Below are 23,638 nucleotides of genomic sequence, written 5' to 3'. Positions count from 1 at the left end.
CACCGGGGTTGGTATTGCTGGGGTATCTATTCTAAGGTAAGGAATCTATCACTAACGTGTCTCTTTCAGATGCACAAGTTACTACTTGTGTAACGATATATCTGTAAGAGACATTAGTTAGTGATAGATTCCTTACCGCCCTCCCATCCTCCCCGTTCTGCGAACCGATATTTAGGGTTAAGGTCATCCCCTTTCAGGGCCCTAGTTTCATGGCACCAGTGTTAGTTCTATCATGGCTCTGCGTATCTGGCGCGGAAAAGCTGTGTTATCAGAACTGACGTCAGCGCGCATGGGCGCCGTCTATATACTCCGATGACGTCATCCCGGCGCTCACGACGCCGACGACGGACGCGGAGCCGCAGACGACGCCTACCAGCGCGCAGGGGTATTGCTACGCAAAAATTTCCGGATCCAGTCTGACGCCTGGGGATATTCTAAGGTAAGGAATCTATCACTAACTAATGTCTCTTACAGATATATCGTTACACAAGTAGTAACTTGTGCATTAGTAAGAATTCAGTTTTTTGTGCGTTTAGTTTCAGATGATTGTCAGTTAGCCATTGTAATGCCATTTTTAAGGTCTCATTCATTCTCATGATGTCTTCCCTGGATGTGATCTTGATGTAAATCTGGGTGTCATCCGCATACATGTGATAGGAAGTTTTTGACTTTCGAAGGATTTCTGTGAGAGGTTCGATGTAAAGGTTGAACAGTGATGGTGATAATGTAGAGCCTTGAGGGAATCCAATTGAGTTAGGGCATGCTGGTGAGAGTGATTGGTTGACCAGGAATCTTTGCGTTCTATTCTGAAGGAATGATTCAAACCATTTTAGCACATTTCCAGCCAGTCCCATCCTGTCATGAAGCCTGTTCAGTAATTTTTCATGATTTACCGTGTCAAATGCTGATGATAGGTCAAGGAGGATAAGTAGACCTGTTTGATTACGGTCTAGTGCCTGTAGTGCATCATCGACAATATGTAGGATCGCTGTTTCTGTGCTGTGTCCTGTTCTGAATCCTGATTGGCAGTCGTCTAGTAGCGAGAAATTAGCAAAGTGTTGGCTTAGTTGCTTTTGTACACATTTCTCTATTAGTTTGGCAAGTATAGGGATGTTGGTCACTGGGCGAAAGTTATTTGGATCTGCTGGGTCCGCTGTCGGTTTCTTGATGATGGGGACGACTTGACCTGTTTTTAGGCAATCTGGAAGTATCCCTTGTGATAGAGAGGCGTTTATTATTTTCCTCCAAATGGGAATCACAATATGGTTTATTTCTTTGACGCATTTTGAGGGTAGTGGATCACTATAGTGGTTGTTAGGTTTGATGTCTGATAGTGTTTTGGCTATGGTATTTTGATCAAGTAGTTTGAAGTTAACCCATTTAGCCTTGTTTTTTGTCCTATTGTGGGTGTTTTCCACAGTGATATTGGGTGTTTGGCTGTCCGTATTGCCAATGTTGTCAGCCTCTTTCCTGAGCTCTCTTTCCAGCGTGTTGGCCTTGTCTGTGAAGAATGTTGAGAATTTTTCACAGCTTATTTGCGTTTTTGTAGTTTCTTTGCTGGTTTTAGATAATTTATTTGATTGTTGTTTTAGAATCTCGAATAATTTCCGAGGTCTGTTTTTGGCGTTATCTAGTTCAGATCTGATAAATTCTTTTTTGGTGTTTAGTATCTTTTTGTTGTATTCTCTTCTGATTCTTCCGAGGGATTTCAGTTCGGGCGATGATGGGTGTTGCCTCCATTTTCTTTCCACTAGTCTTAGTTTTCTCCTTTCTTCATTCAGTGTTTCACTGAACCATGGGTTTTTCACCTTCTCAGTTTTAGTGGCATCGTGGTGTTGACTATATTCGTTACTGTTTTAGTGTAATGATCTGTAAGTTCCTCCACGTTCTGCAAGCTGTTTGGTGGATTCAGTTTCTTCTCACAGCTTTCTACTAGAAATGCTATATTCCGATCTTTAGTATCTCGCATCCATTTCTTGTGTCTGGTAGGTTGTATGGTCTTGTTTTGTTACATATTGTTTATCAGGAAGGTTATGGCATGGTGATCTGACCAGTCGCACGGCTCAATTGATAGAATTGATTCCGATAGCCACGTTTCCGTCAGGATTGTCACATCAATTTCGTTGTTCATGATGAGATCAGCTATGTCTGATGCATGTTTTGCTGCCGACCAACAGTTAAGGAGTAGGCATTTTAGAGGTTTTCCTGTGTTCATGTTCTGTGAGTCGGCGATTAGTTGGACTTGTTGTAGGTTGTTATGATTGGTTTTCGTTTCATTTTGTCTTGATGTTATGTTAGCATCGATCTGGACTGTTCTAATTTTTTCACCTCTAGCGAGGTCAGTAGACTCATATTCCCGTAGTAATGATAGCGTATCTTCTTCCGTTAGATAATTGAGTTTCCTATCAGGTCGATTTTGCCTGTTTGATAGGGGCAATGCCATCTTATTGCCTTCTTTTTGAGAATTAAGTAGAACTTCTCAGATGTGCTCGACTTTGGTGTGGGTGCTAACTGTGATTTCAAGCATCTTTTTCATCGCTTGTACCGTGCTTAGAATATTGTCCACTTGTGTTTGAAGCTCTTCGATTACTCTTCGAGTTTGGGATGAGGTATTAAGTGCATTCATCTTCCTATTTCTATAACCTTGTTTTGCGTTCCCGCGTTTGAGTTTTGTCCTCTTCATCGGACATCTTCCCTTTTTGTCATTATTTTGGTTGTCTGCTCCGCCTCTGTCCATGTTGTTCTCCCTGCTTAGTGCTCTGAATACCCTGTTTGGGGGATAACTCATTTGTGCCTTTCTAGATGACCTTTGAGTTGTGGTAGTGTAGGGTGAGGAAGCTGTGTTGTCTTCTAAATCAGTTGTTTCCATGTTCTCATTTGGTGCCTTACACGTCGGCGATGACCTGTCTATGTTGAGAGTTGTCGATTCTTCTCTCTGAGAGGGTTTCAGGATGGAATTCGCAAATCGTGTATCCAATTCAATTCTTCCTGTGTCCTTTCTGGTCTTGTGAAGTTGTGTTGAATCTTCCATCTGAGAGATTTCCCGGGCTATGTTTGCACATTGTGTGTCCAATTTGGTTTTTACTGTGTCATTCCCCGGTTGTGATCCTCCTATTCCGATTATGTCACCTTGATGTGTTGGATGTAGTGGATCCCGAAGGTTTATGTCAGGTATTCGGTCTGAGTTGGTAGCTCTGTGAGGGTCTATGGTGTTATCTTGTGTGGTCAGGTGTGTTTGGGATCTTGCGTTTATTACACATCCTTTTAAGGTTGAGAACATGTTGTCAAATTTGTCTAATTCGCTGTCAGATGCTTGTATGAGCACTATACCGTTCTTATATGTCGTTATGCATAGGTCCGCTCTACACCTTGGTGATGGTTGGCTCATAAGTTGTGTGCCATGTGGGATGTTAGTTATACTTTTTATGTTAAGCATTTCTGTGATGGTATTGCGCCAGATCGCCGTTCTTCTAGTGAAGAATATCAAGTTATTCACAATAGTACCTTTATCTTTGCTATTCGAGGGGTCCAGGATTAGCGTGTCCGGTTTTTTTCTTAGTAGATTATGTTTGAACTTTGTCTTTCTCTCTTTCTATTGTAGCACTAGTCCTCTTTCCCTTGTCTGTAAAGGTCCTTTTTCTATTTCTCCTTTCTCATTGTCCTTTTTTCATTTCCGATGTTTCTTTTTGCTATTTTCAGGGGTGATTTCCTATGTTGTTGTTTTCCTCTTAGATGGCCCGCGTTTTATATCACCAAATGTCCTTGGCGGCTGCCATTTTGAGGTCAGGCAGGCCGGTTTTTAAGCTCTGATTCCCCGCGTTTTATTTTAATATCCCCTCTCCTGCTTTCCCACAGCCGCTGCACACGGGTAGGTAGCATGTAGCAGTGCCTCCTCCAAAATCTCCAAACAATGGTTAAACAACACTCTAATCTCAGAACGCCGTAATTTAAGGGCAGCGGAAAAATTCCTGGAGATCCATACCATCTATCGGACAACTAAACCACCTTAGAGCTGTCAGGAGCTCTTACAACAAAATAATCAAGAGTGCAAAAGCTGACTTCTTCTGATCTCAACTTAATCAAGCCAAAAACCGCCCCAAGAAACTTTTTGAAATTGGTTGTCAACAATAGGTCATGCCGCCCACACACCCCGATCCTGTTGAAGGCTCTCCCACCTGCGATGCATTGGCCACCTTCTTTGCTGCGAAAATATCAAGCATCAATACCGATCTAGAATCAAAGAGTGCTCTTCTTCCAATTTCTGGGTGCACTGCTCCAATTTCCATCCAGGAGCTATTCGTCCCCAATAGCTCTAGACCCAAGAACAATGCCTCTTGGTACACCTTTACACCCCTCAGGGAAAGTGACATCTGCAACACTCTGCTTGCGATCAAACCATCTAGCCACTTCGGCGACCCTCTCCCACCTTCAAAGAAATTAAGCCTGCCTTCCTCCCCATCTGGGCAAAGATTGTAAACGCATCAATTTTGCAAGGCTCGTTACTCATCTGCCTAAAAGAAGCACTAGTATCCCCCATTCTGGAAAACACCTAATGCAGACCGTTCTGATCTGAATAACTTCTGTCCTATTTCCAACATCCCCACACTGGCGAAACTTCTAGAAAAGTGTGTGCAATCTCAACTCTGCTCTCACATTAAGAAATTCCAACTGTTGGATCAACATCAATCTGGTTTTCGGATAGGTCACAGCAAAGTATCTGCACTCACTCACATCATGGATGATATTTTAAAGATGCTAGGCAAAATGAATCCCGTCTCCTGATTCTCCTTGAAATATCTTTTGGCTTCAACACTGTTAACCCCAGCAAACTACTATGCACTCTAGAACACAGGATGGGACTATGTGGGTTGGTTTTGCAATGGTTTACTTCCTTCCTCCACAACAGATCTGAAAGAGTGAAGGTGAATCAATCCCTATCTCAGCCTTCTACAGAATATATGAGGGTTCCACAAGGGTCTGCCCTCTCACTCATACTCTTCAACAGATTCTTGGAACCATTAGCTAATGTCTTGAATGCTGTGAACATTATTTTTCATATGTACGCGGATGACACTCAACTTTATCTGAAAGTCTCCTCCCCTGGAGAGTTTATTTTACTCAACTCCATCTTGCTGAACACTCCAAACTGGCTCACTGAAAACTACCTCATGCTCAACATTTTCAAAACCAAATTACTTCTCATCGCTCCTCCTAACCATGCTCTCAAGATTGACTCCTGGATGAAACATCTTAAAGCCTTCAACTGCTCTCCCCACACTGAGTCTGCCAAATCTCTAGGAATTACTTAGACAAGCACCTCAACATGCAGAATCATATCAGCAATGCAACCAAGAGTGCCAAACACCAGATGAGGATACTGAGGAATCTCAAACCATTCCTTCCACAGGAAGACTTTAAATGGGCAGTTCAAGCTCTAGTCTCGCCAAGGCTAGACTATTGTAGTTCCACGCTCTGTGGTCTTCCCAAACAAAACTTGCCCACACTTAGGGCTTCCATTAATGCCTCAGTCAGATTGATTACTGGTACAAAAATAAATGCTCACATATCCCCAGCCGTAAAGTCACTAAACTAGCTACCTTACAAAGCTAGAATACTGCTAAAGATTGCATGAATGGCTCACAAAGCCCTGCACTTCAAGAACCCATCTATCTGACCCACAAACTAGAATTAACAGGGGGTGGCCGTCCTTCTCGAAATGCAAGCTCACTTCTCCTGAAACCTCAGCTGTTCCTCAAAAAGAGATTGAGCAACAGAGCTTTCTCTGGCATTTCCCAGAAGATTTGGAACTCTTCCACCGGAAGTCCCTCGAATCCCATCCACTGTTTCTTCCAAAAAGGAAGTGAAAAAAATCTTAATGATCAAGTTCTTGCCCTAAAGGCTCTGCTCCTTTATTGCTGCTGTCTTTTCTATTGCTCTGATTATTGATTACATGGATGTACACCTGGGAATAACAGTGTTAGCAGGCCACTGCTCATATTTGTATTATATATGGGTTGTTCTTCTCCCATTACCTGATCGTGAAGTATGCCGTGTTTGTCTATTACATGCATGCTCTCCGGGGTGTTTAACAGTGTTGACACGCTATGCACATATCGGTTTTGTATATATTGATTGCTCTTATCCCATTACTATATCCATCCGATCTCAAATGTTAAGTACTTTGAATCACGTTGGGCTCATCCACACTCATTGCACTTATTTTTAATGAATGTTCTTTGCCCACTTTTGTTTCCTACCTACTTTAATTGTGAAGCGCTCTGATACCCGCCTGGATCATGTTCGCGCTATATAAAACTTTATAAATAAATAAATAAACTGTCATTCCTCCCCACATGGCTACGGTATTGCACAGGACCTAGTGCCCACTCCTTGGCGTATGTGTTTAATTCAGGGGTTCCCAATCTTTTGACTCCTGAGGACCCCCATTGACTCCCCACTGGAATCCGGGGACCCCCAGCAATTTGTACGATTTAAATTTCAAACATTAAAAGAGTAATACGAAAAAAATAAACACACATGTGCTCACAAAACAGCTAGAATTACTACGGATTTTAGTATTTTATATTGAAAAGTTTGCAAAAAAGGAAAAATGTAATGGGAAAGTTGGTGCTGCATCTCCGTGATTAACTTTTAAATGGTTAGTTCTATTTTGTAGTACAAGGCTCCTGCTGCTGCCAAGGCCAGAGTGGAAGCCCAAAGCAGCCCTAGCAAATGTTTTCAGACCAGTCCCCATACAGTGCACACCAAGTGCAGTGAGTGTGCCTGACCACTACAAAGAGGGCTTTAGGTGGCTCTCCACTCAAGAAAATTTAGGATACAATGGTGCATTCTACAACACATTTATCATTATATATTGAATTGTATTCGATTTTAAAGAATAGTAAATGATGACCTTACAATGCACCAGGATACAACAATCCTTTTTGAGGTTCTTCAATGATTCCCTAAGCTCGCTGCAGGCATTGCAAACCACTCACCTGCGTGACAACTGCTGTACGAGACCCATGGACACCTCCGCTCTCCCCCGCCACCGTTGTTGTGTTTACGGCCGCTGAGAGGGGAGAGGACCCAGGACTACATTTCCCAGCGTCCCCTGCCTGCCTGACGGGGACGCTGACTGCCGCCTCACACTCCCGCGCCCGGAGGCGCATAAAAACGAGCTGCTCCTCCCGCGTCGCGGGACGCTCGCGGGCATCACCGGGCTGAGCCCGGGCAGAGGGCAGGCCATCTGTGGCCTTCAGGGGCCAGAGGAGGCCGCGCCGGGCCACCCCCCTGACCACCGACTCCCGAATCATGGGTAAGCGAAAATTATATACTTCCCAAGAGCAAGGGGGAGGAGAGGCGAAAATTCCAAGGAAATCGGCATCCATTATTTCCTACCTGACATCAGCAGTAGGAGTTTTATCCTCGGAAATTGAATCTGCTGAGAAAGAACTGGGTCTGACACGAAATTCTGCGGGTGGCCCTGTTCAGGATCCTGTTGTTCAGAAACCCCACATTCCCTTGGAGCCTGAGATAATTATCAATCGCCCCAAAGTGACACAGACTGAAAGTTGCACCAGACAAGATGAGAACGCTCCCCAAACCACAAGTCAATCTACAAGATCGCCCCCGAAAGTTAAAGGGGCATCTAATAAACCTTCTAATAAACCTAGCCCAGCTCTAAAGAAATTATCCAAGGAAAATCAGAAGCATGCTAAGGATAATAAAAAAAACTGCATCTAATGTTTAGTTAATGTTAACTAACTTAACAGAGCACAATATCCGGGACATGATAGAAGAACTATTTTCTACCAGACTAGAGCAAGCGCTATCTAACATCGCTAATGACATCATTGACGCTATGAACTTGTGTGTTTCTAATCTGTTGGGGAAGTGTGACCGTATCAACACGTTTTTAACCCAACACGAGTGTATTGACAGACAAGTAGGATTGCCTATTCAATTAACCAAAACTCCAGTGGTATGCACAAAAGGAAATGTTGTATTAGACCATAGGCCACTGATAGAAGCCCCGCTGTTGGTTAAACCCTCACTTCTTAATATTGATAAATACAGGGACCAGCGAAATACTAATGAGGGCAGGGAATCATATTCTAGCTCATCAAGTTATCCTGAGTCCCAAAATATCCCGGCCTCTAATAGCCAAAGGGGGTTAGAAATTAGAGATCAGTCTGGAGGTTAAACACTAGCTCAACCAAATATTAATCTCCCTCCTGAGGCCGCTCCGCTGGTGACTGTAGTAGTCGGGGGGCCACCCTTAAAGTTGGGAGAGAAGGAAACACCAGAGGCCCTTATGACTACTACAAAGAAATTGTGTGATTCCAATTGTTCTGGATGTAGTAATATCTCACAGAATATTATTATGGTAAGGCGTGTGGGGTGGCTCGGGAGAACAACAAAAAGTATTAAAGGGGACGTGTTATTGTTAATTTTGACAACCCCCTCATTGCCCCACGGATGGTATGGGATGGCTCGGAAAGGATAAATGAGGACGGTAACATCAGGGCAGTCCCCTTGGGATTTTTCTATCCGTTCCCTGGACTTCAAACAACATTTTTTTTACCCCCCGCAGTACCCTATAGCAGGACATGGATGGCAGTCTTGTGGTGGCCTTAAAAGACCCCCTCTAATAACAGGAAACATGCCAGTAGTCACCAGTTTAAACAGCCCTCATAATGCCTGGGATACAAGGAGTAAGGGTAGTCTTATTTTAACAGGTTCTCTCCACTATCACACCTGAACGAGATTGATTGACTAGGGTCATCTGCCATACCCATTTCACAAAACTCTCATGAATCTGACCCTATTACAACGGTTGACTCCAATTTTAGGATACTTAGCTGGAATATCGCTGGGTTAAGGTCAAAACGGAAGGATCTATCCTGGCTGAGTTTTATTAAAGCCAATGATGTGGTAGCATTCCAAGAGACATGGGATCTGCAGAATAATTTTTGGGTAGATGGCTTTACATCCTATTTCCAACCAGCAAGTCCATCTGTTTCAGGGAGAGCAAGGGGAGGACTATTGTTACTGCTCTCAGTTAAACTAAAAGGAATAGTTAAGACTATAGACTCTGTTTCACCCAATTGTTTGATCATTGAGATCTCCTCTGAGACTGACGGGAAAACCCTGTTAATAAATTTTTATAACTCAGGGGAGACTGATTATCGTGATGAACACTTGTGTTTTTTAGAGCAGTTTATTGTAAACTATAAAGCTCACAAACCACTTTAGTCGATATTATCCTTTTGGGAGATTTTAACATTCACCTTTGTAATTTTAGCTGTCAACTTAACGAAGGGTATAGCCCTTCATTTGCGTCACCCCCACATTTTGAACACTCTCAGAGGGGAATGGCTCTTGGAGATCTTTTATCGAGTGCCGATCTTTACGAGCCATCACTCTTTGATAGTCGCGAGAGAGTAGTAACCTTTAAATTCAGGGAAAGTGAGTCGATCATTGATTATATATTTTTAACTCCTGCCCTGATGGGTCACGTAATATTTTACAACGCAGTAAGTTCTCCTTTTAGCGACCATAACCCGGTCAAACTGGTGCTGAACGCAGGTTTTTCCCGCTCCGTTAACGCTAACAGTGCCAGATCCCAAGTAAGGGTAACCACTAGCGATCAAGGGCGAAGGTTGAAATGGGCAAAAATAGGACCAGGCCAATTCTTAGACACCCTCCGTGAAAAGATGAGCGTTGAGTTTGGAAAATGTGCAGATGGTGCCCTCCGACCGGGGAGAGCACCGTAGCTTTTGAAGCAATTTGTAAGCAAATTGCTATTGATCTAACTGCTCCTGCTAGACTAATAGGAAAAAAAGCAAAAAGATGGTTTGACACTAAATGCTCTAGGGCCCATTATTTTAATGGAATCATTGAAGGTTTTACCTAGAGATAAAATTCGGATAGCTAACTGCAGAAAGGAATACAAATTATGTACACAAACACGCAAAAACGAAATTAAGTCAGTGGCTTGGGAGAGCCTTATGTCTGAATCAGTCTTAAAGGACAGTTACAAGTTTTGGGCTATCGTTAACAGTCTGCCGTTACTAGGAGAGGAAAATGAAAAGCTTGAAACAAACATCTTGGAGGAAGATTGGGTGACACTGTCACTGTCAAAATCCTTTATTCGACTGTCAGAAAAGCAGTCATAAAAGCACAAAAATACAGTTATTATACAATTCATGCAGGATTTAAAAACACACAATTTTATAAAAGTTAACAGTTCACAAGAAAGTTACAATGCGAAAGGTTAAAAATGCAATAGGCCAATGTAAAAATGGAAATAAAAATGCCTATTTAAGACATAATTTCAAGATTACGTACAAGTCATCTAGGGATCAACCTTCCATGCTTAATCTGAACTTCCTGGCTGTTTTTAAAAACTTACAGATAAAAAATGTACTGTCAACAGGCAGCATCTGAAGATACAAAAGTGCAGGCTTAATCTGTACAAAGTTCAGCTTTTTAAGCAAGGGTTTTAAAAACATTTGTCTAGGACTTGAATAATAAGGACATAGAAATAAAAAGTGAGCCAGATCTTGCGGAGACATATTGTCGCAGCCGCAAGCTGGCAACACTTGGCCTTTATGTGCTCCACTTGGCACAGCTAAAATCAGGTGGTAGAGGCCAAATCGGAATCTGCTCAACAGAAAGCGGTCATATCTAGAAATGTTCCATGATTGGGTGACACATTTTGAATTAATTTACGCCAGAAAAGAAGTATTTGATATCTTTACTCCACCCGCTGGTATCTCACCCATATCTAACCTACTGTTTATAGAGGGGGACGTGGAAAAAGCAATAATTAATACTTCTGCAAATAAGGCCCCCGGCCCAGACGGTGTCCCTGCAGATTTATACAAGGGAAATGTTAAATTTTGGGCTGCAATTTTAACAAAAGTTTTTAATTCTACTATTACTCATGGCTTCCCTGCATCATGGGCCCTTTCCACCATTATTCCCATTTTTTAAAAAGGACAGAGAGGGGACCCGAGATGTTACAGGCCCATTTCCCTTATAGACTCCTCTGTCAAAATATTAGGTAAAGTTATTCTGTCTAAAGTGTCTGAATGGGTTACACAAAAAAATATCCTTATAGAATCCCAATATGGATATAGGCCGGGCAGAAGCACTGTGGATCAGTGTCTTAACCTGTATTTATTAATTAACAAATACACAGTGGCCAGTAGGGGGTCTGTCTACCTGGGTTTTATGGACTTGTCCACAGCCTTCGATCTAGTCAATAGGTCGAAGCTGTGGACAATTTTACAGGACATGGGGATCGACCCCAGTTTGGTTTGTTTTATGGCAGATCTCCACCGGGATTTATATACTACTGTCAGGATGAATCAAGATGGTATCTGCACTAGGCACTTTAAATCAGGGAGAGGGGTTAGGCAAGGGTGCATCCTGGCCCCTCTCCTTTTTACACTAGAGAAAAGCCTGGAAACCGCTACCCTGGATGTCCCGCGTATAGGAGGCAGTACCATCCAAGTCCTCCTATACGCGGATGATGCCGTACGACCAGCAGGCACCCCGATAGGACTACAGATGCTGCTGAACTCCTTCGGGGAATTCATGGCCTTGCTGGATTTGGTGGTTAATTCCGCCAAGTCCCATGTCATGGCCATGGGCCCCCGAAGGAGTAAACCAAAAACATTTTATTGCAGAGGGGTAGAGGTCCAAGGAGTAAGAGTTTTTGCATATCTGGGGGTCCTGTTTGACCACAGCTGTAGCTGGATCCCTCAGGGGTTAGAGAAAAAGAATGCTCTGGTACGAGCAGGATCAGCCTTGTTAAATTTGACACACTGCCTCGAGGGGAGACCATTTGATGCATTGTTGGCAATTTATAAAGCCAAATGTCTTGCACTGACACTTTATGGTGCCGCGATATGGGGTTACATCCCGATGGATGAAGTGCAAAGGGCTGAAAACAAACTGTTTTGGTGTCTCTTATCTATCCCTCAGTCTACGTCAACATTTGCTGTCCATCAGGAGCTGGGGATGGGGTTTGTTGGTGATCTGATTGGTTTGGCCCCTCTTATTTGCTGGATCAAAACTTGGGTTAACCCAGAGCTAACATTAAACCACCGTATTTTAAAAGATTGTATCCGTTTAGATCGAGGAGACCAAATAAAGTGGCTCTCAAATGTCAAAAGAATGTTTGTGAAACTAGGGCGGCATGAAATCTATGATTTCCCTGAAAACATTGTTAAAGGTGACATATCGTGGGTTAAAAAACATTTTTTGTCCTTAATGCTCCAGGAGCGGGAGTCGGAGGAACTACTAAAACCCACGGTGAGAGGCCACTTCTTATTAGTCCCCACCCCTTCTATTGAACCATATTTAAAAGTGGTAACAAAGCCTTACCATCGCTGGTTGCTAACTAAATTCCGGTTCAATCAGATACATTTTGTACTGGGTTCATATCAGGGATGGTCAGTACCTGAAAAGGCAGCATTTTGTGACTGTGATAATTATTCACTCCAAGATTCTATGCACTTTATGTTTGGGTTTGAATCAGGTTAAACCTGCCTTAATGTATTTGCAATTGTTAAATAACAAATGGAACATTTTTAATATTGCTAGTTATCTTGTTGCAGCCATAAGATGTAAGAAATCAAGAGACCGAAGTATAACTGAACTATGAATTTTATTGTGGCCCTTTTTATCTGTACATATATGAAACAAGATATTTACTATCATATGGATTCTCTATTACCATCTTATTGTTTTATATTGTATATATTGAATGTGATTTATCTGTGTACTTTTATGCTATTAATTAATCGAATAAAGTGATTAATGATGATGATGATGATGATTCCCTTATTATCACCCTTCAACAGTGCCTCTCATTTCTCCATAGCACATCTGTCACATGTATTCCATTTGTTTTATAGCATCTCTCATACCATTGTAGGATGTCAGAGCACTTTACATCACACACATATAGAGACAATGAATCATATGTGTAAATCAGTGTAGAGAAAATGTTACATAAGGAAAAGGGAACTACAAGGTGTAGGATTCACATGTCATTCATACTGGTAGGCATTTTTAAAGAGTGCTTGGTATGAAAAATCCAAAACTCAGGATTCAGAACACAACACAGTGGTTAGCATTGACTTTAACAATTAAGATCTATTTCCACCCAAATATACACCTTTAGCAGCATCAGGATAATGAAAGACTGGTAAAAAACATAAGTTACTAACTTGTGCCATGCAGTGGGTAAGCAGCTCTTTGATGACAGTTTATAGGCCACTGTGCTAGATTATGATTGTCTCTTATGAGCTGCAGAGTAACACAAAAATATCTGTGACAAAAGCAGTAACCCACTGACCTATGCACAGAAAATTCTGTTGTTTTTTTTTAATGCATGGTACGCGTTCTTTGCAGCTGGCATATTAACCCTCTGTGCTACATTAGATAATAGAACCTGCCATTGGACAAAACTCTCATCTCTCTCCAGCAGGTACATTAATCACTGGTGTTATCTTGACACTTTTATTGTTGCTCGATAACTAATTCTACAAGGAACTTTACAGTGCTTTTAAAACAGCTGCCTGAGGACCCCCTGGGAATGTGCCACGGACCCCTGGGGGTCCACCGACCATACTTTGAGAAACACTTGTTTAATTGGTTCTGAAACAACATCGGAGAAAGCTGATAAAACTCCAGTTTCTCCTTTTGGGCAATCCATTACGAAGTTAGGTGGCCAATTTTTATCGGTCAGCAGGATGTCATAACCATGAGTCAGTTCCTCCCAAAAGAGGACATTGATAAATCTGGGAATGTCCCCTTACAACCACAGTTGGACCTCACACAATCAATGTGGGAAACACCCTACTATCTGGTGTTTCCACCATGATATACTCACTCAGCGCTACTCCGAACAGACAACCCATCAGGTTCTGGCGAGCTATCATGACCTCTGCTGCACTGTCCAGGTTTGTCTGGGCCCACTCCCCCTTCATAAGCAGAGTTCTCAAAATCTGTGGCATGCCTGACTTTCAGGCCGGCTACCTTTTTCTTTTTAAATTGAGGTTTTGATATTTTTTGTTTGTATTCCTGTTTAAATATGTAGTCGGATGAGAGTTGTGAGTTTTTCCTTTATTTCATGTGCTCTTCCAATTTCCATTCTGACTGTCCTCTCTCTGAACGTCTATTGGGTGTATCCTGAAAGGAATGAGAGGAACTTGTATCCGTATACTGAGACCTATCAGGCGGTTTAACTTTATCATGCGATTGCATAGATTGTACTGTTTTTCAGTAGATTGCTGTGAAGGTGACCCACCCGTGATTTCCTTTTTTCATTATTTTTCTACTTATCCCACTTCTTTTTTTTGTGGAAGAATCCATTGCTTGCTTAGTTATCCTTTTCAGAATTACTCTTAACTCGTGTCTCCCAAATTATCTCCTTTCTAGCGTAGCATAGGTTTCTTTGATAATTTTAGGCAATTCACGCTCCTGCTGGGCAGGCGTCAAATCCCTTAGACATTGGCGTATAGCGAACACTGCTGCTTCTCCTTTAATGTTACTGACAGTTATGGCAGGAACTGTGGCAGAGTTGCCCATCAGCTGCAACCCTAAGTCCAGTGCAGGCACTGCCCCATGCTCGTTCTGCACTTGGTTCAGGACTTCAGGTAAAACTGACAGTGAAGGGGTACTATGTGCTCTGCTATATACCGAAGCAAATACCATTCCTCAAGTTGCACAATCTTTTATCGGGTGAACCATTCCCATCGGCAAGCAAATCGTTAATATTCTATATTGTTTTCACTTGCCCGTATGGGGAAATACTGCTTCAAGTTGATTTGTTTTTTGTGCCATCCAAAATGGAACTTCTTCTATTTTGGTGTGGATTTTACCCCTCACTGCATTTAATGTTTGTGAGCTAATGCCTGGTGTTGCTAACTGCGGAGCTACCACTTGAACAGTCCTCGCAGGAGCAAGTATTAGTGTTCGTACCACGTATTGTGCATGATTTCTATATATTGTTACCAATTTATTGTTTAATCTTCTCACCTGACCTACGGTCAGATGATCGGCTAGGATTGGCCATACCACCCCCTTGTTGCTGAGTGGGCCCAGTCTTATATTTTGTATACTATTGCCTTTAAATCAATAAATGTGCCCTTAGTAGGTTAATGGTATTTCTATCTCCTCGTAAAGAGTGTTTGCTTCTGGTGTTTCTCTCGCATCGTATTTGTGAAATATCCATGTAGCATCATCCGCAGCAGGGAATTTAACCCAGGAGAAAAATACCTCAGTCTTAAATGCTTTGTGTGCCTCTACCACAAGGGTAACCTCCCCACCATCTAAGGTGAGGCTGTGTTGTAGTATTTTTTGAGTAACCGAATATCTGCAGGTCTCTGATATATTTTGTGCCATATTGTGAGAACAAAGTATTTCAGAATTTGATTTACACAGTTGGAACCATATCCTTTCAAGCTTGATTTTACCAGCGGCAAATACATAAGATATACCTACCCAGCCAAGAAGGATGTTTCCCTATCACCAGGTACGTCTCCCGGTTAATAGGTTTATAGGGATCTCTGAGGAAGCACGCTAAAGCTACTTAGTTCTTCTATACATAATTTGAAACCAACCAACTTGGGCGTCGCCATGTAGTGTAGTTTCCACCTATCAGTAGGAACTGCGCATTTGGTGGGGGAGGGGGGCAACATGAACTTAGGATGGTACCAGACCGATTCCATGCACCCCCGCAGGATATGTTGTCCCTTGGACTATCTAGCTTGCAGTGCCACTGTTATCCCACCAAACCTAAACAGGGAGCAAACAGTTCTGGCAACCCCAGAACATGACAACTCTGTTCCCTGAGGAACCGTGGTGACAGACTTTAGTTGCTCATGCTCCCTTTCACTAAGGGAACTATACAAAGAATACACAGAAGAGTGTTTCCAATATTTATTGAACTGGAGTTCATTCCTGCATAGAATAAATGGGCTGTGAGGATTAATAGACAGAAGCAGACAAAAGTTATACTGAATGTCAGAACGGTGAACAAAATGAATAGCTTGACCATTTTGTTGACATAACTTATGTATGCATACATATACAATAGTACAACTATGTAGCGCTCTCCTAAAATATAAAGCCCTAACCTACTTGTCTAGGGTGCAGATGTATGTTTTGCCAAGAAACCCTCTTCTGGATGATCTAACCCAATTATCTGTTGGGCAAGAGTGTAAGACCCCATCTTGGTCACGAACTGGACACCCCTCACTGGGATATCTGTCAACTGCTAGGCAAAATATTTGGCATGCAGGCACCTCTTGAAACCAGCTGAAGTGTCTCCTTTGATTGTTAGGACACAAAAGTTTTTTATAGGAAATGGTATCCTTGTGCCTAGCCGAGATCGTAATCTGCTTGCTATCGTTTGTATTTCACAGAGAGCTGCTTCGCCACATGGATGTAATAATGAAGCACATTTGTGTGACACATGTGAGGTCAATGTCTAATGTCAAGGCAGTGTGATAGTGTGCTCACGAAGTGTTCAGTATCAGTAAGTAAGTAATATTTATTGTACAGTTAATAAAAACCATTACAAAAAACCAGCAGCGATAAAAAAAGTTAAAAAAAGAAGATATCTGTTGCCGCCTAGGTGATAGTTCTTATGATGAGTTAAAAAAACTGTTAAAAAAGAAAATAACTTTGCTTAAACAGTGGTGAGAATTAGTTTAAAAGACAAAGAGAAAGTTTTTTTTAGGGATGTATGATTGTCCGTCGCTAAGGCGTTGCTGCGATCCCTCGGGGGAGGGTTCTTGTGGTTAAACTGGCCCCCTTTCCTTTTCCAAATGCGTTGCAGTCCACATTCCATGCCGTTCATTCTCCCCATATGCACGTGCCTTTTGGAGCTCTGTCCATATCTATACCAGTAAGTCAACTGTGCATCTGTGTGGACTGTGTGTTTTTAGCTAAAAGATTGTGGAAAATACGGTTTCCTTGTCCATTTGATCTTTCTTGATGTTGATTCTGGCTTCTACGGCTTTGATATATTTTACCAGTCGAGAAGCCATTTGGACTACGTCGCCTAAAAAGCAAGCCAGGACTGCTTGCCTACAGGACCTGATCCCTTTTTTGTTGAATAGTGGTCTCAGCAGGTTCCTGCGCTCTATTTGCAGCTCCTTGCAGATAGTAATGAGGTGTATGATGTTTTCCTCGTCATTCGCGCACAGGCGGCATTTTGCTGGTTTTGGAGGACGCAGCCAAGGGGCCATATGGTCTGCGGAGGGCAATACTCCTAGCCGGTATTTTAGGAATAACTCTTTTGTTTTTTTGGTGAAGCTGGTCAAAAGATACGTTTGTGGTACAAGTTTGGTGTAGGTGTGTACAGTTAGCCAGCTGTGTGCTCGCTCCGTAAGTGAGGCTGTGTCCTGTAGGAGAGATTCTTTCCTGACAACGTTGTTTACTGCTTTTTTAAAGCCTGCCAAGTTCCCTTGTAGATCCCACAGTTGTCGCGCACCCAGTTGCTTTATTGCGTCCTCCAGAAAAAGCCTTGCTGGGCTATTATCTTTACTTGGAAGTTCTTTCCAGAGTAGTGCGTTAAGGGTATTTGCCTCTCCCCTACTGATTTTGTACCAACTTTTGAGGTAAACTCCCTTGCGTGCCTGCTCTTCTTTTAGCAACCCAAATTCAAGTCAGATTTGCGCAGGTGAGGTGTACCGCAGGAGGCCAAGAATCATGCGCGTCGCTCTTGTTATTGTTCCGTTTACTGTTTCGGCGTCCCTGCCTCTCATTGCTTCACTCCCATAGGTAATGGATGGGATCCGTTTGGCTTGGATCAGCTTTATTAGTGGGGAGAGATTTGGCCGAGCAATTTTGTTTTTCAAATTTCTTAAAGATACAACTATCATTAGGCCTCTCTTTTTTTATTTCCTCTCTTTGCGGTATAAAGCTCCCCTTGTGATCTCTGGTTACTCCCAGATAACGATATTTATTTGTAACATCCAATTTCTTTTCATCCATAAACCAGCTATTTGTTCATTTCTTTTTGCAATGGTTAAGGCACACGACTTTTGTTTTGTCATAGTTGATGCTGAGTTTATTTAATTTGGAGTATTGCGTGGTGATGTCAAGGAACCGCTGTAGGCCTATCGGGGTCCGGCTAGTATTCACTATCAGCAAAGCCAGTATTTTAAAGAAAGAGTTACAAATGCAAAGGTGTGCCAAAGGTAAATGTGGCAAAGAGAACGCTACTTTAGGAAAGGACAGTGCACATGTAAAAATGACACTAATTCCTACGGGGCCTAACTCGGGCACAACACATTTTATTGTAAGATTTATCTAAATATTGTAGCCCTTAAAAACCCCTGTTGGAGTTGGGCCTCTCTACAGGTTTATCTCCAAACTTGTAGCCTTCATCTTCCTGTTTTCAGAACCCATTTTTGTTGATTTTTAGGACTCTGCACGTTATTATTACCAACCAATGATAAAGTACTTGTGCTCTCACCTTTAAATATGGTAGCAAAGGCTTACACCTAATTGACACATTTAATTTACTTGTGAGCCCCTAGTAAAGTAGTACTACATGTTCCCAGGGTCCATATATTTAATGCTACTTGTGGACCTGCCACACTTATTGTGCTACCCATTAAAGTAGAATTTTTCTACATTTCTCGGGTCTGCTCTTGCAGATAGGAATGTTGTTTGGTGTCTAAAGAACTGAACTTTAAAACCCTCTATAATGATAAAGTTGGATTTTAAGTCACAACTCTTAAAATGCTACTTTTATAAAGTTGGCATTTTCCTGTGCCAACCATTTGGTGCCTGCAGTCTTTATTCCGGGGCTCATACCTAGGTGTAACTAGCAGTTGGTCTTGGTCTTAGTGTATTGCTCCAAGAGAGGGTGACAAAGGAAAAATAGGTGTTGGCAGGGTGAGCCATCTCTGACTTGATAGGGACAGTGCTATCACCTACCACACTTGCACATCACAAAGACTCTGCCTCGGCACACTCACAAAGGGTTTCACGCTAGTTTTTGTGCCACCAGACAAACTGAGGCCAGGGCAGGGAGGCAGAAAATTGCAATCACCTTTGGGGATGGTACCTTCTAGAATTTCTCCTACTTCAAAGCTGTCACCAAGGATAAATAATTGGCCCCCAGGCCCAACTCTTAAGTACATATTTGGAACTGTGGAAGATGTAAAAGAAGGCCCGCTGTGCTTCTCTGCTGCAAAAACAATCGCAATTCTGCTGCCTGAGTGAGCAGGACCGGACCTGCATCTTTACTCCCAGAGTGACTACAGGGCGGCCTCCTGATCAGAGCCTGAGGGACAGAAAAGGCTCCAACCACCTTGGACTTTGCCTGCTGTCAGTCTTGTCTCCCAGGTGGTGCTACCCCAGTCCTGGACTTTTGGGAATGGGCCTAAAGGTGCCATGCCAGTCCAGCTTTGGTGTTTTAGGTAGAACTGGTGCAGTGCAATTCATCTCTTTGAAGCTCTGCATCGGAACCACCACTGCAAGATGCATCCTCGACGCAGGACCTCGCATTGCTGCCCCACAGCTCCCCAGAATTGCTGGCACAGCCTCAGCGCTGGATCTTGCAATGCTGCACCATCAAGATTTAAGGTGCTTTTTTTCAGCTGGACTAACTTTGTACCTGCATCCGACCCACGCTCCATCGCAGTCAGCCTGAACTTATGACTTTGTCCTGGTCTGGTGTAACCAGATAGCCAAAGTTGGCGTTTTGGCCTTTTAAGCACTATTTTTACTTAAATCTTTTAAATTTCATATCTCTGGTTTTGCTAATTGGATTTTATAGTTTTGGTGTCAGATCATTTATTAAATTTTACTTTTTCTAAATTGTTGGTGGATTTTTCTTGTGTTTTCACTTTATTCCTAGTTAATTTTGGGTTTGCTTGTGTTTCACCCTGGCGAAAATTGTGGCTGCTGCTGGAGTATCGTTTCCCCCCTCTCAACCAATAACCCAATTTCCTACAACCCCATTCACCTATTGCCAATGGTAAATAGAAATATTAGTGAAACATATATAATTTTTAACACTACCAATTTGTTTCCTTAGGACGATGTTTCCAGTTTTTTAACTGGACATGTGTAATTCTGGCTCTTTGTGTGTGGCTGAGTTAGTCTTCGGCCCTGCCCACTCTGGGAACTCTGCTGTTGCATAGAAAGAATGGTATGAAATGGCAGCAAGTGGGAAAATGACTACACTTCTCAGAAAACCCTTGGCGGGTAAAAGATCCGTATTTGCTGTTCAACACAAGTATTAATGTGCGTAAATTGCGATGGATTGAACAATTCGTTTTGCTTTTTTCTTGTGATTTCACAAATGTTTAGGATTACACCCGAAGCTCCGGTAACATTTGATGTGGATGCTTTCACCGATGCATTAGAAAGAATTTTGGGTGAGTCCACTGGAATGTAAACCTATGTAATGAGACTGTTCATTTCATTGTATTCTTATTCTCCATGTCTGTCTGCAGAACCATGTTACTTATCTTAGCTTGCCGAGCACCCTCTACAATGGATATTGTTTATTGAGCGTGTAAGGACATCATTATTTTACAGGCACTGCCTCATCTTTGCTTGTTGTGTTAGAGCACATGAATCGAGGCTACTTTTCTCCCAATATGCCATCATATAATTATCGTAAATGTACCTTGCTCTTAAGTAAGATTGCATCAGCTGAACTATTTTTTAACCCAGAACTCTTAAGGAAATATTAGCGCCCTGCAGCTGCGGCGGAGCCACAGTCGACTGAATAAAACAAAATGTTTTTAATTTGGCTCTTTGACATTTAGAACTGCTGTAAGTTACAGGTGTTACTTTTGCATAGTCTAATAGTGGTCATTTTACTAACTTTGGAAAGATAAGAGGCTAAGTTATTATTGTCAGGATTTTAGCTTCTAACCTGCTGAATGCATTAGATGGGAGCAGCCAGCCCTTTACTTACTGAGCTATATTGCATTCTATGAACCCCTGAATTGTAGGATTGGAGGTATTTTGGAAAGCAAAAACTGACCGGCATTGAAACTTTGGAGATGATACATTGATATATCTATTCACTAAAATAACCCCATGAAATGAAAGTCATTATTATTTATTTCTCCCCAAGAGTCCCTTTAAAACGTCATTGACGCATTCCAAAACACTGACATTGGTCTGTTGCGGTAAGCTAGTCACCTGTGGCACCCGCTTGCCCGGCGCTGCTCATAACACCTGCACTTGTAAAGCACACCCTCACCCACAAGGGTATCCTGGCGCTACATATGTTGTAGAAGACTTGACAAATTAACCCCTTCCATGCTCATGACGGAACGGTTCCGTCATGAGCGTAAGGTGGCCTGTGCTTATGACAGAACCGTTCCGTCATGGTGCCATAGGCCCAATGGAACGTTCAGCACCGCAGCAAAATTCGCGCAGCACAGAAGGGGTTAAAACATTGATGTTGTAACTGGTGACATTCCACTGTGCCACATCTGATAGAGATATCTAGCCGCAGATTCCCTAACTTTTGAATCCTCCCCAGGTGCCAGTCTGGATCTCAAACTTTTCAGCTGTGCCTCTCCACACTGGGGGATGTACGGCTCCGTGATGACGATGTTGACTCTGGTCATAACGTCGGTGGAGCTTTATGAGTCCCCTCCGGTGTGCAATCCTCAATTCCTTGTTTTCTGAGCTGAAACGCGGATCCGGAGAAGCCTTCTTGGGTAGATTTTTTTTTTACCTGCTTCGGACCTTTGTGTCAGTGGAACAGTGTTCCTTGGTCTATTGTCTACAGGTTTTAAACCTTTTTTCCTTTTTTTTGTTTATTTTAATTTTATTCATTAACAAACAAAAATTACACATCAATACAATGCTTATTACCACTAGGCCCACTCGAACCACACTCCATTGCTTCTGTCCAATGCTCACTTGTACAACCTTATAGCTTCTTCCTTCGTTAGTACCAGAGCTAGGCATTTAGTCTGCATTGTCTTCACTCTCAATGTCTCTTTCCCGTAGGTATTCGACTAGCGGCCCCATATATCTTTTGATCTGGATGCTTTTGGACGTTCTTCTGCATATACAGTATACCAAGTCTTTTACCCATTGTGCCATTGTGGGAACAGATCTTCTTCCCCAGTTCATTTCCACCCGTCTCTTGGCCATTAATAGCATTATTGCTGTAAATTTGTAGGTGCCCCCCTTTATGTTGGGAGTAGCCCTAGTAAGCAGGTGTGTGGACGGCATTGTATCCAATTTCCAATCATTGTTTGACACAACCAACCACCTATGCCCAGAAACAATTTATCCTGTCCCATTCCCATGCATGTGCATACAATCCGCATTCTCTTTCCCTCATCTTTAGCACTGATCATTATCACTAATATATTTATACAACCTTCCTGGGGTATTATACACTTGCTGTATATATTTAAAATGTATAATGTGGAGATTGCAAATGGAAGTTATCAATTCTGTTTGCCTACAGCATCCTGCCAATTCTTCCTCTGTGAGCTGGGGTTGTAACTGTGTGTTCCAACACTCTAATGCCTGGTTGGGTGCAATTATTTTCTCTTCTTGCGCCACTTTATATAGCTTAGTGATCAGCCTACAGCGAGTGTTGGAGGTTCCTCTGGAAATGTCTGATATAGCTCGCTCAGCACCAACCTGAGCCTGTGGTTTACAAAGATAAACAGTGGTGTCTTGTTTTGTATGTATTGCATGTCGTCTAGGGTGATAACCCCTGCAAACAGACCGGCTATCCTTGTGATACCTGTCTGTTTCAGTGTATTTAGAGCACCAAGTTCCTGTAAAACCGATATGGATGGGTGGTGTTCGATCAGCAGTATTGGGGCGAACAACGGTAATTTCCCTCCTCTGTTCCCCAGCTTTTTCCACACTTCAGTAGTACATTGTATTGTGTGGATCTCAGTGTGTGGTATCATCCTGTTGTGATGTAACAGCACATTCGGTAGCGGTATAGGGTGTGCATCTCCTTCCTCCACCGCTCGATGTAGCGTATACATATGTGGGTTGTACCAGTAGTGTGCAAATTGCACCTGGGCATAGTCATGGTTTCCAGCTCGACCTTTGGTTGCTTCCCGGCCCATATTAACCTAAACAGTTGAGACCGTATTTTTGCGAAAAGCATCCCTGGGAGAGATATGGGAATGTTTGTAAACGGATAAAGGGACCCTGGGAGAATTATCATTTTAATCAGTGCTATCCTGTCAGCCAGTGATAGCGACATTTTTATCCATCTTTCCACCCTGCTTTCTAATATGCTGAGTGCTCTGCCATAGTTTTCATGCACTACCACCTCTTGATCCCTATGTACCCATATTCCTAGATATTTCACAGGTTATGATGACCAGTCTAGTGGGTACTCTAGTTCGAATGGCATTGTGCGTACCGTGAGCGGTATTATAGTTTATTTTCCCCAATTTATACTGAGCCCTGAAAACCGCTCAACCCGAACGTATTCCCGCAATACTCCAGCCAAGTATGTTTCTGGCTCACGCACATAGGGCACCATATCGTCCCCGTACAGTGATATGTTGAGTGGTCTTAGACTGAATGCTGTTGTCTTTTCATACATGCCAGTGGTTCTATCATTAGAGAAAACAGTAATGGG

The 23,638-nt window shown here is 42.5% G+C and overlaps 1 protein-coding gene across 2 annotated transcripts in view; it reads left to right on the top strand.

Annotated features, from left to right (window-relative positions):
- The window catches only part of ECD (ecdysoneless cell cycle regulator), a 351,511-nt gene that overhangs the window by 266,720 nt on the left and 61,153 nt on the right, over positions 1 to 23,638 (top strand). For both annotated transcript variants that reach the window (XM_086922289.1, XM_086922290.1), the window contains exon 12: positions 20,356 to 20,423. In XM_086922289.1, coding sequence (XP_086778415.1) covers positions 20,356 to 20,423 — 68 coding nt within the window. The remainder of the gene's footprint in view (positions 1 to 20,355; positions 20,424 to 23,638) is intronic.

The sequence above is a fragment of the Lissotriton vulgaris genome, chromosome 5, assembly GCF_964263255.1.
Source record: "Lissotriton vulgaris chromosome 5, aLisVul1.2, whole genome shotgun sequence".
Classification (NCBI taxonomy): domain Eukaryota; kingdom Metazoa; phylum Chordata; class Amphibia; order Caudata; family Salamandridae; genus Lissotriton; species Lissotriton vulgaris.
Note: the sequence above shows the minus strand (reverse complement) of the source record. Positions and strands in the feature narration are given on the sequence as shown.